The sequence below is a fragment of the Lotus japonicus genome, chromosome 1, assembly GCF_012489685.1.
Source record: "Lotus japonicus ecotype B-129 chromosome 1, LjGifu_v1.2".
Lineage (NCBI taxonomy): Eukaryota > Viridiplantae > Streptophyta > Magnoliopsida > Fabales > Fabaceae > Lotus > Lotus japonicus.
In genome coordinates, this window is record NC_080041.1 from 24,685,681 (window position 1) to 24,701,222 (window position 15,542).

The window sequence follows — 15,542 nt, forward strand, 5'->3', positions numbered from 1 at the left end:
ATTAATATAGGTCAAATGCTAACCATAATAAAGTAAAAGCTGACACAAAACTCAATTTAATGTTGGCGCCATGACACACTCTAAAATCTGAAATGCAGGAAGATATTTTTTTGGGCTTTAAAGCTGACATTATTCACTTTCCTAGCATATCAAAGCTGACATTATTCACAAAACTCAATTTAATGTTGATGTGACCACATCTGAGCTCACAAAGCTGACTTTTTTTTTTATCATTTATTAACTTTACCCTCCACCGTTGGATAGAGAGAGGATTTAGACATACACACCCTTATAAAACCGGGCATACATACCATAGTCCTTTATGCCCTGGTTTTACAAATCAGAATGCAAAAACACACTGCCTCCGGCGCGACCGAGGTCCTCGGAAACGTAGACCTCTTATGGGAGATCCTAATTCGGCTGCCGTTGAAACCCCTTATCCAATCAAAGTGCGTTTCGAAGCGGTGGCTGACACTCATCTCCGATCAACGATTTCGAGACGCTCACTCCATTCACCAACACCGGCGCTACCCCACTTCCCTCATTTTCTCCAACATGTATGATAAACCATCGCAAATTCTCTCCTTTACCACCGCCACCATAGTTCCAAAACTCCGTGTTCTTGAACTCAATTTCCCCAATGAGCATGATGAAGTCATCGTTGTCCGTTCCTGCAATGGTCGTCTCCTCTGCCGTGGCTATGGTCCCAATTACTTCATCTACAACCCAATCAGCGGAAACTTAACCACTCTCACTCCATGGAGGCCTGAAAGTAAAAGCATTGACTTTTATCTAGCTTTTGACCCCTGCATTTCTCCTGACTATAAAGTCATTTCAGTTGCACAACTGAATTCACCGCTTCACTGGATCTTCAATGTATATTCCTTCAAAACTGGTTTGCAGATAGGCCCTGATGTTCCTATAGAGATCCCATTTGAAGTAATTGCTACTGATGGGGTTTACTGCAGTGGTGCAATTTATTGGTGTTGCGGAAGTGATTTCTCTGTGTATTTTGATGTTGATACTCAAACCCTAAAAAATTTCCCGATGCCTTTGTCTTATTTGGAATGGAGGAACCAATGTATTGCGCATTTTGAAGAATCTGCTGGGCATTTGTACTTGATCCTTTGTGAGGAAACTCTCAATCTTAAAGAATTACCACCTTATGATATTTTTGAGTTGAAGGAAGATCGCTCCGGATGGTTATTGAGGCATCGTGTTGATCTTAATCCCTTACGAGGCAGATTTCCACAGATACGTTGGTACTGCCTTGATTTGAGCTTTTACATTGTTCGCACAGTGAAAGATGAGAAATTATCATTTTCGGTGTTGATTCTAGATATAAACAAAGATGTAGGCGTTCTGTATGATCCAGTAGATAAAGCTTCAACAAAATTATGTGATCATGAGACGGTCAACTCACCTGAACATGTATATAGCTGGGGGTTCTTTAGTATTTTGAAAACGTTGCTCCTATAGAAGTAACTGCTTAATTATAAATGAATGTTTTTTGGTAATTTTCTAATTACCTTATAAAGTGCAAGGTATTATTTGTGTTTTTCATTCTTATTTTCACTTTCTTTGCTTCTTGATGCTTTTAGTTTTTGCTATTAAGGATATAATCTATCCATGTTGTTGGTTGTCTTTCAAATGGACTCATCATTATCAAACTAACTTAGTGGTGTATTTTGTTTTTCCTTTTATTCTCTTGTATGTTCACATTCAACTATTAAGAAGTATGAAACAACGTGTTTTAAGAAATTGATGAATATGAACCATTATATGCTGAAGGTGAAGGATGAGCTTGAATCTTCACCGAAAGTTTGTTCATTGAGGTGGATATAGCTGGACTCTGTTGTTTAGGATTGTGACTTGTCTATTTGGAAAAGTAAGTGTGACTTAGTTTGCAATAATAATATAGACACGTTCTATAACTTAATGATCCTCATTATGAGATATACCGCTGAGATTGCCCAGAATGTTCACCTTTGTGATGCGATTTCTAGGCTTCATATGAAGGAAAGTATAATTTCCTGAAAAAAACCTAATGTTGGAGTGTGCAAACTAAAATTAGATGGTTTTGTTTACCCCAACCTTGTCAGACTACTTATGGCGGGTTGATCAGGGATTGGAATGGCATTGTCACTCTTGGATTTGCAGGGAAACTAGAAGAGTGCTCTACCTCTAGGGGTTGTTAAAGGGCTTAAACAAACTCTACAAATGTGGATTAAAGTGATGGATGTGGAAATCGATTCTAAGTTCGCATTTGATCTCAAGTGCGATGTCCTTTGGATCACCCTTGCGTGAACTTGGTCAGGGAGATTTCAGCTCTTGCTTCGTTGAGGTTGGAGGTTTCACTTTATTATGTATACAGGGAAGCCAACCATTGGGCAGGTCATCTTGCTAAACTTGGTCATGGTGTTCCAAAGTTGAGTTTTTGTCTTTTTGACAGTGAACATAACTTATCATGGATTCTTCTCCCTTTGCTTAGAAATTGGGTGTTATAGAGTCTATTCTCCTAGAATTGTGTAGTTCTGTTTTCTAGGCTTTTGTACCATTATTATAAAAAAAATGAGTTCCTATTGTAAAATTTTAATAATTATATTTTGATTAAGTTTTGTGATATGTGAAAAAGTATGGAAAACTGAATTACTTAAAGGGAGTTGTTATTCGGACCCCCACATCTATTCGTACCCTATTAAATTCGTAAAATTCGAAAAGACCCTTATAAATTTTTGCAGCTCGCACTTTGAAAGTGTGTTACCTACACACTTTGAAAGTGCGAGCGAAACGCACATATTTCTTTCTTTTTTTCCTGTTTAATTTCGGTCTCAACAATTGTTTCTCCATACGCATTATTTAGCAATCAAATCAAACCATAGACTAAATACTTAAAGAACTCAATTATCTATCAATTACGTTATACCTTATTGGTCCAACTTTATCTAATTGTAAGTTATTTGGGAAGACATAATATGATTCATTGACATTTTAAGAGCAAATGAAGTTTGGAATTGCACACGCCACAGTCCTTCTATTTGTTCACAAATTAATTATACTAAAAATCAATTACAGTTTAATTGGAATTGACCAATTTTCCTTATGCCTCCCCGAAGTAGTTGACTTCAGTTTTAGCTGATTTTTCATGGCGTCAATCAAAGATGGAATCATTGACCAATAAATTGAAGTATTCCAAACTTTTGGCCCTCTGATTATATATCTTCTATACACTACCAGAAAATATCATTTTACAGTAAAAATTAGCATCATCTCAATGCTGACATTAACTTTCATTCATTAGCGTCGGCTTAACCGATGCAAATCATAAAACAAAGTCACTTAACAATAACTCGATACGTTAAAAAAAACAATAACTCGATGCTAGTTAGGGTCTGTTTTCCAACAATTAGTGCAGTTACAACAAACGTTAAGACCAACGACCAACTAGAAGCGGATTTAGATTGACGCTACATTCACCGACCAACTTAGAGTCGGTTAAGACCAATATTAAAGTGAACTGGGATTGATCTATCTAATAGCCCACATTTTAGCGTCGACTGCTATTGGTTGCTTTGCCTATCTATTCTTTACTGGCCGGCTTGGAGACATCAAAGGAAGACTGTCATTTCTATTCGGGTATGATCATAGCTTCATTCATTTGTTGAACCTTGGGGATAACAATTATAGCATTGAGGTCAATCACCACACTACCTCTATCATATGACATTACATGACGCGAGAGTGCATGGTCAACACACACTACCTAAAGCGCCTACATTACTACCTTAAATCATAGAAGAGCGGATTGTCCCCTATGAAATAGGGGTATAGAGACCCGATCGGTGTCTCTCCAAAGGAGCTCCCCCTAATGATGCTACTTCTGCTTATCGCAACAAAAGAAGCAAGCAATAGCTCTATCGTCCTTGCTTCTTAAGGGCTTGCTTTACGTGTTAGTTAAATGTATAGTCAAGGCCTTACTCCATATTCCCTAGGCAGGAATGGTGGCCTTGAAAGTTAGGTCCCAACCCTTACCCGCGCTCCCTAGCTGCTCTTTCATCGTTCCTGCCCCACAACCGTGGGTCACTCACTTGTCTAACAGTTAACTTAGAAAGTAGTTGCTCGTGCATTCGAGTGTAGCTCTTTTCTCAAGAAAGGAAAGGAAGGCAACTCCTTCTGTGGTTGGTAACTCATTATTGTTCCTTCTCCTCACCTGAGGATCAGTCACTTACTTCATTTTCCCTCCGGGGATTTTCCCTACGGGTCTATTACAGTCCCTTCATGAACAAGAACCACATCCTACACTCCTTCCCCTCCCCTGAGAGTAAGGAGGCATGATCGACGCTAATGTTCGAAGATTTCTTCGCCCCACTGATTATATAAGCTCATTCACTCCCTAACTCCTTGAAACCCTCACCCTTCTGCCTCATCCGCCCCTTCCCTGCTCTGCCACCAAATTTGTCGCCCCTTCCATCCCTGCGACAGTGCTACGCCACCTCTGCTTTCCTCATGCTTCCTCCTTAAACCACCAGTTTACTCTCTTCGCCACCCTCACCCCTTCTCCATCTCCCGTGCCCTTCACCTTGCGACAATGCCAAGTTCACTATCTCTACCACTCTCACCCCTCTCCCTTTGCCACCCTCCTTCCCCCTCCGCAACCAGCTTCGTCGTGACACCATATCTACCTCTGCCACAGTTTCTGATGTCACCCTCATTACAAATTTTCATCACCCACTACTGTTGTTGTCGCTGCCATAGCCTCCGCTGCTACCGTCACCTCTATTGTAGTCTCATCACTACCATATCCTTTTACGGCGTCGCTACCGCTTCCACAACCTCTACTGCCGTCTCGCCGTTGTCATTGCCTCCGCCGTATTCTTTAATATGGCACATAGCTACTATATGATCACCAATTCAGATTTGCCGTACTTAATATGTGGCCCATGCATCAATAACATCCATACAATATACTTTAGAGCACAAAAATTAGAGCACGCCTAATCTAACCATCGCTCTCATAAAATTTCTCCTGCAGATTGCAATATATTTGGATATGTATATGTATATATGGGCCCTGTGGAATGGTCTCATCTCAACAATGAACATTATTAAAATTTGGCCGTCCCCATGGAATGATTTTCAGCTCAATCCTGTAATAGCCGGCCAAGTAATAGTGAATCTTTCTTAACTTTCATCTTAGCAGCAACTATCTAACATTACAACATTACTTTTAGAAACCTTCCCTCGTGTTACAATTGGTGAACTCTCACAGATGCCACAACATGATGCCCGTAATTTACTGCACCTAAACTCCAAATATCTTCGGGTCCGTTAATTGTTATTGTTGATAAGTGCAACTTTTTTATTATTAAAAAATCGTCTGAAACTCTCTAAGAAATGGTGTATTTATAACTTCTGGAGACAAAGCATGTCTTCATATAAGAACACAAACCTGCAGGTACACTTGACACCACGTACGGTTCAAGTGCAATCATGGCTGATTCATTATCAGTTAATGTGGAATCTATAGCTAATCTTGAATTGCGTGCTAAACAACCACTTAGAACTACCCATGAGGCTGAACACTCTGGAACAGAATCACTCATTTCCAGCATCCAAAAGGTAATGTATACATGAACATAGTCAACATGTACTATAACTATCATTATAGCAATGTTCTCCAAGACCAAGCTCTTATTATCAATTAATATCTTATTTGATTGTGTAGGCTATGGCTGAGTTATTTGGTACATACATTCTTATATTTGCTGGGTGTGGTGCTGCTCTTGTAAAAGAGAGTCTGCCACTCACAATAATAGGCATAGCAACCGTTTCAGGACTAGCTTTGACGGTGGCTACTTATTCATTTGGTCATATCTCAGGTGGCCATTTCAATCCTGCAGTTACAATTGCCTTGGCTGCATCCCGGAAATTTCAATTGAAATTGGTAAGCCACGCTTTCTAACCAAGGACAGTTACCTGAATTCTAAGATGGTATTAAAGTCTATTCTTACTAGTTTATTGGGTCACTCAAAATGAGTCACCTGCAATGTCTAATTGAGCAAACTTCAGGCTCTAAATATCTAGTTGTGCCTGTGAAGGAGGTGTGTTAAATTAACCTAATGTGCCTAGAGACAATGACAAAGAGAAGGGGGACATACCTGCTACATGGCATTTCCAAGTTTTTCAATTTTGTTTTCTTAGATGTCATACAGTGAACTTTAGAAGCCATTGTAGACCTATCATATTCTTTAACTTTGGGCTTCATTTGATCTTGGCGCTTTTCGTCTCAAATTTCCGACTCCCTACTGAGACCATTTACAATGGTTACTTACTCTCAACACCACTTTTTCTCTTCCCAACATTCCACATCATCTTCTCTCTCCAATTCAACACTCATTCAATTTTTACCCACTCCAATGGTTTTTCATTCAACACCCTACCCCACCACTTTTTATTTCATATTTTTATTCCAAGCCATTTTCTCTCTCCTCCAGCGACCAACCAAAACGTGCCACGCGTTCCCACCATCATCTGCTGCCACTTTCTCTCTCTCCTGCTGCCACTTTCTCTCTCCTCCCTTTTCAGATTCAACTCCGTTGAACTCTCTCAACAAACCTCAACACATCTCTCCTCCACCTCATCTTCAACAAACCTTAACAAACCACTACACACCCTCAACAAAATTCAACCCCCCTCTCAACACCCCCATTGTATTTGGTCTAACTAGAGGCAGAGCCAAAATAGTTTTTAGATCAACTCTCATCCCTAATTAGTTGTGGCAGCATAGTTAGGTTTAACCTGATTTCTAAATTATGAATATTGCAGAAGATCACAGATAAATGCAGCTGATGTCATTTCCAAGTTTTTCAATTTTATTTTCTTACATGTCATTTTTATTTATATGAACTTTAGAAACCTTTGTAGACATGTCATATTCTTTGATTTTGGGCTCCATTTGATCTTGGCGCTCTTGGAGAACATTGCTAGAGGAGTAGAGGTAGAGCCAAAATAGTTTTAGAGCAACTCTCATCCCTAAGGTTTAACCTGATTTCTAGTAATAATGTTCTATTGTGACTCAATGATTTTTCAGTTGATTTTTTTAATGCCCATCTGTTGTAATGTTTCCTAGGTGCCTACATATGTGTTGTGTCAGTTGATGGGTGCCATACTGGCCACTGTGACACTCAAAGTGCTGTATCATGACAAGGTGGACATTGGAGTGACAGTGACTCAATACTTAAGCTCAACTTCTGATCTTGAAGCATTGGTTTGGGAATTCATAATCACTTCCATACTCATGTTCACTATTTGCGGTGCTGCAACTGATCACAGAGGGGTAGGGTACCTGTTTGTTATAATTCCCCGACGATTATTTTAACAGTAGCTTTTTGTAGTCTTTCTATTTCTCTCTGCTCCTGAACCACAATATTACATATCAAGTTAAAAATTGATCCCTTTTTATGTATATTTATTCATTTATGGCTAAAGAAGCAAAACTGGGTAGGTACTTTGTTATATTTTGTTTGACAAAGGAACTAATTGAGTACCCTCATTGATTGAACCAGAGCAAAGATCTCACTGGGGTTGCAATTGGCATTGCAGTTATGATTAGCGCCATCATTGCCGGGTAACATCTTATCACCATTCTTGTTAGTTCAATTAATCTATTGTTTTAGGAATTTTTTGTCATCTCAGTGTTTGTTTGGATACTCGTTAAAAAGTATGGCAACGGAAAGGAAAAATAACATATCCCACGACACTTAATGTATATTTCAAGGTGCTTGCAAGTGAATCCAAGGTGTACTAACATTAACAACACTCATTTTTTTTCTAATAAATTCATCTACATTGGTAGAAATTTATGTGAACCTTACATTTAATTTGATGAATCTCACTCCTAATTTGATAGAACCTACATGAATTTCTATTAGAAAATGTATGTGGAAAGACAATATTAAAAAGAGTGTTGCTAGTTTTTCTAGTGTTGTTCTCAACTCAAGCCTCATCTTTTGTGCAGGCCTATTACTGGAGCTTCCATGAATCCTGCAAGGAGCTTAGCGCCTGCTATTGTATCTGGTGATTACAAAAACATTTGGGTTTATATCGTGGGCCCTACTCTAGGAGCAGTCTGTGCAAGTGTTCTTTACACCTTTCTAAGAGTAGCCAAACCAGTGAAACCTGAGCCATTTCATATGTGCAGTCATAATCCTTTAACTTTGTGATCCATAGTCTACCAAATTAAAAAATAAATCTGAACCATCAAGCTCTCTTTGAGGATTTGTAATCTGTAACTGGCCTAAAAGCAATTTGTGATTGGACCAGCTCTTGTAAAAGCTCAAGGACTAGTTTTGGAAACATGCTGCTTTAGCAGTTGTCCCGGAAGTGGTGTTCAATCCTTGCGTTTCAAATATTAATGTTAAATAGGAGGTGAGGATTATGTTATATTAGTTATTAGCTAGGAATTGTCCACATTCAATAACCTTCTGTTCATTGTTGCTTGCTATATTAGGATTATGTATCTTCCACGAGAGGTAATTTTGTTCACCCCTAGAATATTTACATTTTGGTGAAGCTAGTTTTCTCGGCGGTTGTTTTTTCCGCCCATATCCCTGTTGCTTATTGTATAAATACACATTGTGTACCTCTTTACTGAATCTTTGAATAGCATAAAACTTGGTTAAATTTTTCTTTTGAGTCATTTTTTCCTCCCTCCCTAATTCACTCATCTTAAAATTTGGGTTAGATCTAACTCTACCTCAAAACGAGCTTGGGGGTGAGGGTTGCACTAACCTTTATCAAGACTTATTTGGCTATATCTCAATATATAACAAAATATTGTGCTCTTTAAATCTCAACTGATGTTTTTTCATGGCTGTGTGATAGCTTACTTCACTAATTTAAAGTGACTCTCTCACTTTAAAAGAGCTAAATCCATTAAGATGAGTGCACTTTATAATGGTCAACAGAGTTGCATAGGATTACACTTGCAAGGGTGCATTTGGATACATAGCTATCACATAAATATTCACAAGATTATTTGAGGAACATATTGAAATAAGCTCAAAAAGTATACATGTTTTTAGAAGCATGTATTTATAAGCTAATACGAGAAGCTTATAAAATCAGCTTAAAAGAGAATATATAGGTAGGTCATAAGTTATTTTCATAAGCTTAACCACTTCAAACGCATGCTTAAGTTATCAGATAAACTTATAAGCTTTTTCAGATGCATCCTAAATGTAAATAAAGCAGGATGATTAAAAGAAATATATCCTGCCTTAAATAATAAGCACAAACCTGAGTTTATCAGTAGACCAACGATCCAATAGTTTCTTTCTCTCCCTCACTACACAAAATACACTATACAATAGGCCTACACATTTTGTACAAGAAAGGCAAAAGTGTTTGCAGATGACACTATCCGAATGAACTGATATTTTTCATGCACATTGGAGGTCAGCAGTTAATCATTTGTCAACATCAGTACAAGGAGTAGAGAATGAAAACATGCATGTCTATTGCAGGTTCTCCATCCCATTTTGCCAACAGAAGTGGTGAGGTTGAATTTGCTCCTGCTTCTCGTTGGCATGTTTCAGATGTGAATTACCTGTAATTGAAATATCGATTGTAATAGGGTAATAATAAGATACAATGAAGAAGATCATGACAATAGATAAGAAACAACATCATCCACAACTTCTGCATTTCATTTGATGATTTTCCTGATAAAGTAAAAATGCGGAAATACTTGAGTACACTCCTCACATGAAGAGACCTAGGAAATGTGTTTGGATCAGCGCTACCAAAATTGATTTTGGATAAATCTAATTTTGGTAAAATTAAGTTAAAGTGAGTTGAAAGTGGATTTATTTATGTTTGGATACGTTTAGAGAAAAGTGATTACTATAGGGTAATGTTGTGAAATTCAGTTATGAAATCTCACAATTAATTATATGCACTGGAGAAGCTACTCTCTCTAGCTTCTCAGCAAAGTTGAATTTAGGACTAATATCAATTCTCTAAATGATTGCAAAACATCTATATAACTACCTAATAGTGATTCTCTGGCCAATGAGAATTGTTTCTACGGCTCGGAAACGTGGAATCAAACACACACTGAATAAGCCAAAAAGAAGGAAAGGAAATAAGGCTAAGAAAACTGAACAGAAACATGTTAACCACACTATGTTTCAAAAATTCTCACATGGTTAAAGAATAGAACCTTGTAATGAAATTGTTTTGCAGGAAGTATAGAGTACTTATTTGTTAATGTAATTATTCTTTTAAGTGCTTTGAGGAATCTCACCCAGTTTGAGGTAGCCTAGTCCAATTCATCATTTGGTGAGACTGAGGATGCCTCTGCAAGTAGGATGAACTAGCTCCTATACCATTTTCATCATCTACAAATTGCTCTGAGAAACTAGAAGCTGGGGGAGACCACACCGGGACAACACCCCCATCTCTTTCTCTCCTAGTACTACTTGAAGATTCTGCGGTAGAATCTTCGGCCGCATTTCTCAGCCACACTGTGTTATTGTGCTGTAGTTGAGTGTTGTTTCTATTTATAGTCTGCAACACTCCTTGGTTCACTGCCTCTCTTGCATTTTGCTGTGTGTTTACATTCATTGGCACTTCAGCTCTGTTGTCTTGTGCTGAGTTTCGAAGATCTGAAGCAATTTCTTCCTCTTCCACTCTCACATGGGAAGAAGTGATGCTTGGCACCATCTGATCCTGGTAGCGTCGAGTACCATGAGGGGGATTGTTCCTAACAGGTTCATGTCTTTCCTCCTCCATTATCATGTCTTGAGGAAAAGCAATAGGGGCTGATTCAGAGGAGTCTCCAAGCCCTTCCTCGGTTCCGTTTTCCATTGCAGCTCTTGAAGCTGCTTCTTGTTGCCACATTTGTAACAGTGCTTCCTGCAATCTTGCTTTTGCTGCATCTATTCCAACAATTGGAAGAGGGTAGTTTGACCCAAGTTCAATTCCGGCGGCTTGCAATACAGACTCTGGTGCATTCCATGGATGATGTATCCATTCAGTTGGTAGTCTTGAAAGTTCAGGTAGCCAGCGTCGTACATATTCGCCATTTGGATCACATTTGTACCCCTCAAACTAGAAAATCAAATAACTGCAATCAGTAAATCTATCACTAGAAATTTATCATGAAGCATTCAGATACCCGATATAGCATATAACTCAAAATGTCATCATCGAAGTTCATTACCACAGTTTCAAAAACAACCCAGTTGCCTTAGAATTTAAGGAGCTAAGACTTCAATCAAAGATAATAAATTAAAACTGTAAAAGAATAACTGAAGATAGTTATAATTGATCATATAACAGGTAATGAGAATGACTATTGCAAATTCTCAACAGAGAAAGTTCACATAAGGCAAAAGAATTCAGTGTTGCCTTGTCCATCCTGAGAATATAACTTTCAAGCACAAGGAACTGAAATCTAGTTCCTACAGAATGGACAATGTTTGGTTTTATTCACTGATTTTAAAACTAGTCTGACTTAAGTTCTCAATTTTAATAAAATGGTGGACCAAATCATAAAAAAGAACAGCAATACTAAGCACTATTGGGGTACCCCACTAGTCTGTTACATTTGTCCAACATACTTTACCTTTTTCATTTCTCTAAAAACCCATAGAAGTATCCATAACAGGATTATGCATATGGTTTACCTATTTCAGATACAGAAATAAAGGAAGAGCATGTATACAGATGTTCAAACATCGGAATTGATTAGCAACTGCACCTGTGGATTATCTATTCGGTCAAGTTCACGGCCATCAGGTATAGTGCCAGATATATATTGCCAACCAAGAGCATCACTCTCAAGATCCGCATCCAAAAGGGTATCCCAGAAATACTTCATTCCCCATCTCCAAGGAAGCTGCAGAACCTTCACAAAGAAACTAGAAACCACCACGCGTATCCGATCATGCAACCAACCAGTAGCCCACAACTCTCTCATTCCAGCATCCACCAAAGGGTAACCTGTTCTGCCTTGTCTCCAAGCCTTGAAATAGCCTTCATTCACTACCCAAGGGAAAAACTTAAGGTGTCCTAGAAGAGGCCTTTCATGACTATAAGGGTGGTTGAAACTGATGTACCTTGAATACTCTCTAAGGCCAATAGACTTGAGAAACAAGTTCACACTTTCTTCACCAGCTATGTTTCCTTCGTTGGCCCAAAGGACTTGCTTAATTCGGACAAGATGGAAAACTTTCTTGACGCTCACCTCGCCAAAATGCAAATGCGGGGAGAGGAATGAGGTTGTGGCACTGTCAGCCTTCCTGCGATTCTTCGAGTACTCAATTAGGGGACCGTTTATAAATGCTGTCAAAGCCTTGTCTGCATTGCTCCACCCGGGTGACCATGCTCGAGCAAGAAGCGCATTGCTTGCTTTCTCTGATTCATCTTCAAACACCAATGTATCAGAAGGGCACCTTGATGCATCACCTGAAAGAAGACATGAAAGTGCAAATTAAAGTCGAGTACTGAAGTGGGCATGAAAACATGTACCCAGTACTGCAGTACACATAACATCTATAAAGTTTTTATAAGCAAAATACATTGGTCCTTAGAAGACCTTTTTCATTAAGTTTTAATTCTTCAATTCAAAAGGTTGCCAAATTTTTTTCAACAATAAAGTATTACAATGGAGTATCCTGAACCTACAGTAAGATATTGACGGCGATTATTATATATCGCATAACAGAATGAGATACTATGAGATAAAAATAAAATGCAATAGAAAAAATGACATGAGGAACAGTTACCTACTCTTAACAGTCAAAGCGAGTCCTTTCATTCCGAATTACAGAATCCTGAATGAATCAAATCCCCCCCCCCCCCAATACACTTGCACACAGTACACAAAAATACAGAAGATATGGATAATGTTAAAGTGAAATTAGTACGCAAGAAGTCAATAATATCTACATAACCAAACTTTCCGATAGCGAAAGTAAAATCACCCAGGCCCTTAGTGATGAGTTCTCCCTATTTTGGCTTTAAAAAATTTATTGCATGGCTCAAAATTTGGTGAATCAATTTTATTGGAAATTTTAGTGTTATGAACATTCTTGACATCTAGTGTACTAATTTCAAAAATACATTATTTATATCTTCGGTGTGGGTTGAAGATCCAGTCATTTCTTATGAAGGAATAAGTGATAATAAAATAAGCTACTCAAATTAGTTTTTGTGGGGTGAGATGTGAATGTGGTAGGTTCAAAGGTCGCATACAAGTTGAATATTTATTTCTGGTATTTTGTTTAATCTTTGGACACCCACATGGGATGCCTAATAGTTAATTAGGCAGAATGATGTACAAATTTTTAAATGCATTTAAATGTTAAAATCAGCACCATTCTGTTAAAAAAATACATTACTTTTGCACCTTTTTGGTCTTTTACATAGCAACCTTATAACCAGCTAAAGCATATATGTTCCTTTCCCAATCGAGTAACTTGTCAGAATATCGAATCCAAACTAGAACTACAAAAAGTCAGTGACTTATGCAACTGGCAAAGAATCATTATCTATTATCATCCATAAAGTTAAAAGAAAACATAAGGCTAAGGAAAGAAGAGAAGAAAAGCAGACCTGGAATAATCCTTTTAGGTGGAAGAAGAGGTGCTTGTGGGTCATAAGGCATGGTAAGGCATCTTTCCCAAAAAGCATCAAAAGTTGTGAATGGTTGGCCATTAGCATCATTCACATCCCATGGCTCATACAATAAATCTGAATTGAAGGAACGTACGGTGATGCCTTGAGCAGTCAGAACCTCCTTTGCTCTGTGATCCCTAACTAGTGACAATGGATCTGTGTAACACAGAAAATTAATTGCAAGCAAACATTTAAAGATATCATCATGAAGAAGCAGCAGAGACCAACTTCACTACTAATTTCAGATTATGAGATAAGAAAATCCTATGAGATTATTAGAGATGACAAATTAAATGATAAAGCAGTGCATGTTTGGAAAACACCAATATCAATTCTAGGCAGAAGCTTATGTAACTTGAATGAATTTGGATCATCTGCTGACATGCAGCCTTTGTAGCAGCAAAATGACTGACCAAGTGGTTTGAAAGTTTTGACCAATTTAACATTTTATTAATCAATATGAACCATTTGATATAAAAATCATGACCAAGAATTTTGCAGCAGAGAGCTGCTGAGAATATGGCTTCAGAAGATCCATGTTGAACTTGAATTGGTAAAAGTAAAATCATTATCCTACAACCCATAATGATGTTGTTCATTGATCAGCAATGAAAACTACCAAAACCCTTGGTATCAAATTTGAAGACATCAAAGGATAATTGCATAAAACAAAAGAAAGTACTAAGTTGAAGCAACAAGCACTAGAGCCAAAGATATACATGTGAAGTAAAAGACATTTTCAGATAGGAGAAGAGGAACATGAACTTACCATATAAATGGTTGAAAAAGATTTGAGTGGCTCCAGTGGACTTAACAACCTCCAACAAAGAAGAAACACTATCAGTTGATCTCTTAGTTATAAGAGGGGTGCCAAGGCTTCTCAAAGAAGAATCAAGGGTAGCCAAACTGTTCTTGAGCCACCACCTTGAGACCCTTCCAGGGTAGTACTGACCCTCTTCTTCAGGTGCCCAGATGAAAACAGCAACCACAGCTCCTGCTCTGACTCCTGCTGCAAGTGCTGGATTATCCTCAACCCTCAGATCCCTCCTGAACCAAACTATGCTGCATGCTCCTCCACCTGACATCTCCACAAATGTTCACATGCAACCTCTCTGTTAATAACCATCTACCAGATCTCTTTTGTTCCTTTATTTGAGTGACGAAGCCACAGAAAACCAAGAAATGCTGATTATATGAGTTTTCTCTCTCTCTTTCTCACCCCTTTTAGCTTCTTTGCTTTCTTGGGTTATGTTTACTGTGGGAGATTTTTAGCCATAAGGAGGTAAAAGCACAATTTGATACTTGGGTTGACAACTTGTAAGTTTTGGGACTTATCTTTCAAGAATAATAATAGTTCTTTCCCACTCTAATTTTTAATTTGGCTTAGTGAGACCCATGAAGAAAAATTGATAAATAAGTGATATAACCTGTAATATAATATGATAGAAGTCGTACAATGATAATAAAAAAATAATTAAAAAGTTAGAATTTTCCATGTTAAGTTCAGCATGGATTTGAAAAGCAGAATTTTGACATGTAAACTATAATATGAATCTATATTAAGTTCAACAGTAAACCAACATAATATATTATTCAATTATTTTTCTCCCAGATTTCAGCCTTTCTTTTGGGGTAGATTTCTTTTCCAGAAAATCCGTATTTTTGGTATTTTCACCCAAGTTGTGCCACTAGAGAGAAGATACAGGGTCCAAGGAGAGAGAGATTGAGAGATAAAACAAGTGCAAGACGATTGGTTAATTGAAATTGATAGAGGAACAGCAGCCACTACTTTTTAAAATGTCATGTAGATTTTCGTTTTTTTCTATTATCCTATGCAACAAGAAAACAAATCATGTCCA

At 37.9% G+C, this 15,542-nt stretch overlaps 3 protein-coding genes across 3 annotated transcripts; 2 read left to right on the forward strand and 1 right to left on the reverse strand.

The window, feature by feature from the left end:
• The first annotated feature begins 296 nt into the window (after positions 1-296).
• LOC130730702 (F-box protein At5g07610-like) lies at positions 297-1,479 on the forward strand. Its single transcript, XM_057582776.1, has one exon. It carries the CDS (start codon positions 346-348, stop codon positions 1,477-1,479), a length of 1,134 nt encoding a protein of 377 aa, XP_057438759.1. The 5' UTR covers positions 297-345.
• Positions 1,480-5,451: 3,972 nt separating this feature from the next.
• Positions 5,452-8,682, forward strand: LOC130734225 (nodulin-26-like). The gene is made up of 5 exons (XM_057586567.1): positions 5,452-5,619; positions 5,726-5,944; positions 7,130-7,336; positions 7,566-7,627; positions 8,018-8,682. Exons 1-5 carry the CDS (start codon positions 5,491-5,493, stop codon positions 8,220-8,222), a joined length of 822 nt encoding a protein of 273 aa, XP_057442550.1. The 5' UTR covers positions 5,452-5,490; the 3' UTR covers positions 8,223-8,682.
• Positions 8,683-9,257: 575 nt separating this feature from the next.
• On the reverse strand, positions 9,258-14,974 carry LOC130734224 (cryptochrome-1-like). The gene is made up of 5 exons (XM_057586566.1): positions 14,453-14,974; positions 13,621-13,839; positions 11,765-12,471; positions 10,307-11,112; positions 9,258-9,607 (listed from the first exon to the last, which is right to left on the reverse strand). Exons 1-5 carry the CDS (start codon positions 14,766-14,768, stop codon positions 9,604-9,606), a joined length of 2,052 nt encoding a protein of 683 aa, XP_057442549.1. The 5' UTR covers positions 14,769-14,974; the 3' UTR covers positions 9,258-9,603.
• Between the last annotated feature and the right edge of the window lie 568 nt (positions 14,975-15,542).

Excerpts from the sequence above, each read along its gene's own strand:
- LOC130730702 (XM_057582776.1), top strand. The coding sequence starts at position 346 with ATGCAAAAACACACTGCCTCCGGCGCGACCGAGGTCCTCGGAAACGTA.
- LOC130734225 (XM_057586567.1), top strand. The coding sequence starts at position 5,491 with ATGGCTGATTCATTATCAGTTAATGTGGAATCTATAGCTAATCTTGAA. Across the intron at positions 5,945-7,129 it reads GGAAATTTCAATTGAAATTG|GTGCCTACATATGTGTTGTG; the intron begins GTAAGCCACGCT and ends AATGTTTCCTAG. Across the intron at positions 7,337-7,565 it reads CTGCAACTGATCACAGAGGG|AGCAAAGATCTCACTGGGGT; the intron begins GTAGGGTACCTG and ends TGATTGAACCAG.
- LOC130734224 (XM_057586566.1), bottom strand. The coding sequence starts at position 14,768 with ATGTCAGGTGGAGGAGCATGCAGCATAGTTTGGTTCAGGAGGGATCTG. Across the intron at positions 13,840-14,452 it reads CTTTTTCAACCATTTATATG|ATCCATTGTCACTAGTTAGG; the intron begins GTAAGTTCATGT and ends TGTGTTACACAG. Across the intron at positions 11,113-11,764 it reads ACCGAATAGATAATCCACAG|TTTGAGGGGTACAAATGTGA; the intron begins GTGCAGTTGCTA and ends TTGATTTTCTAG.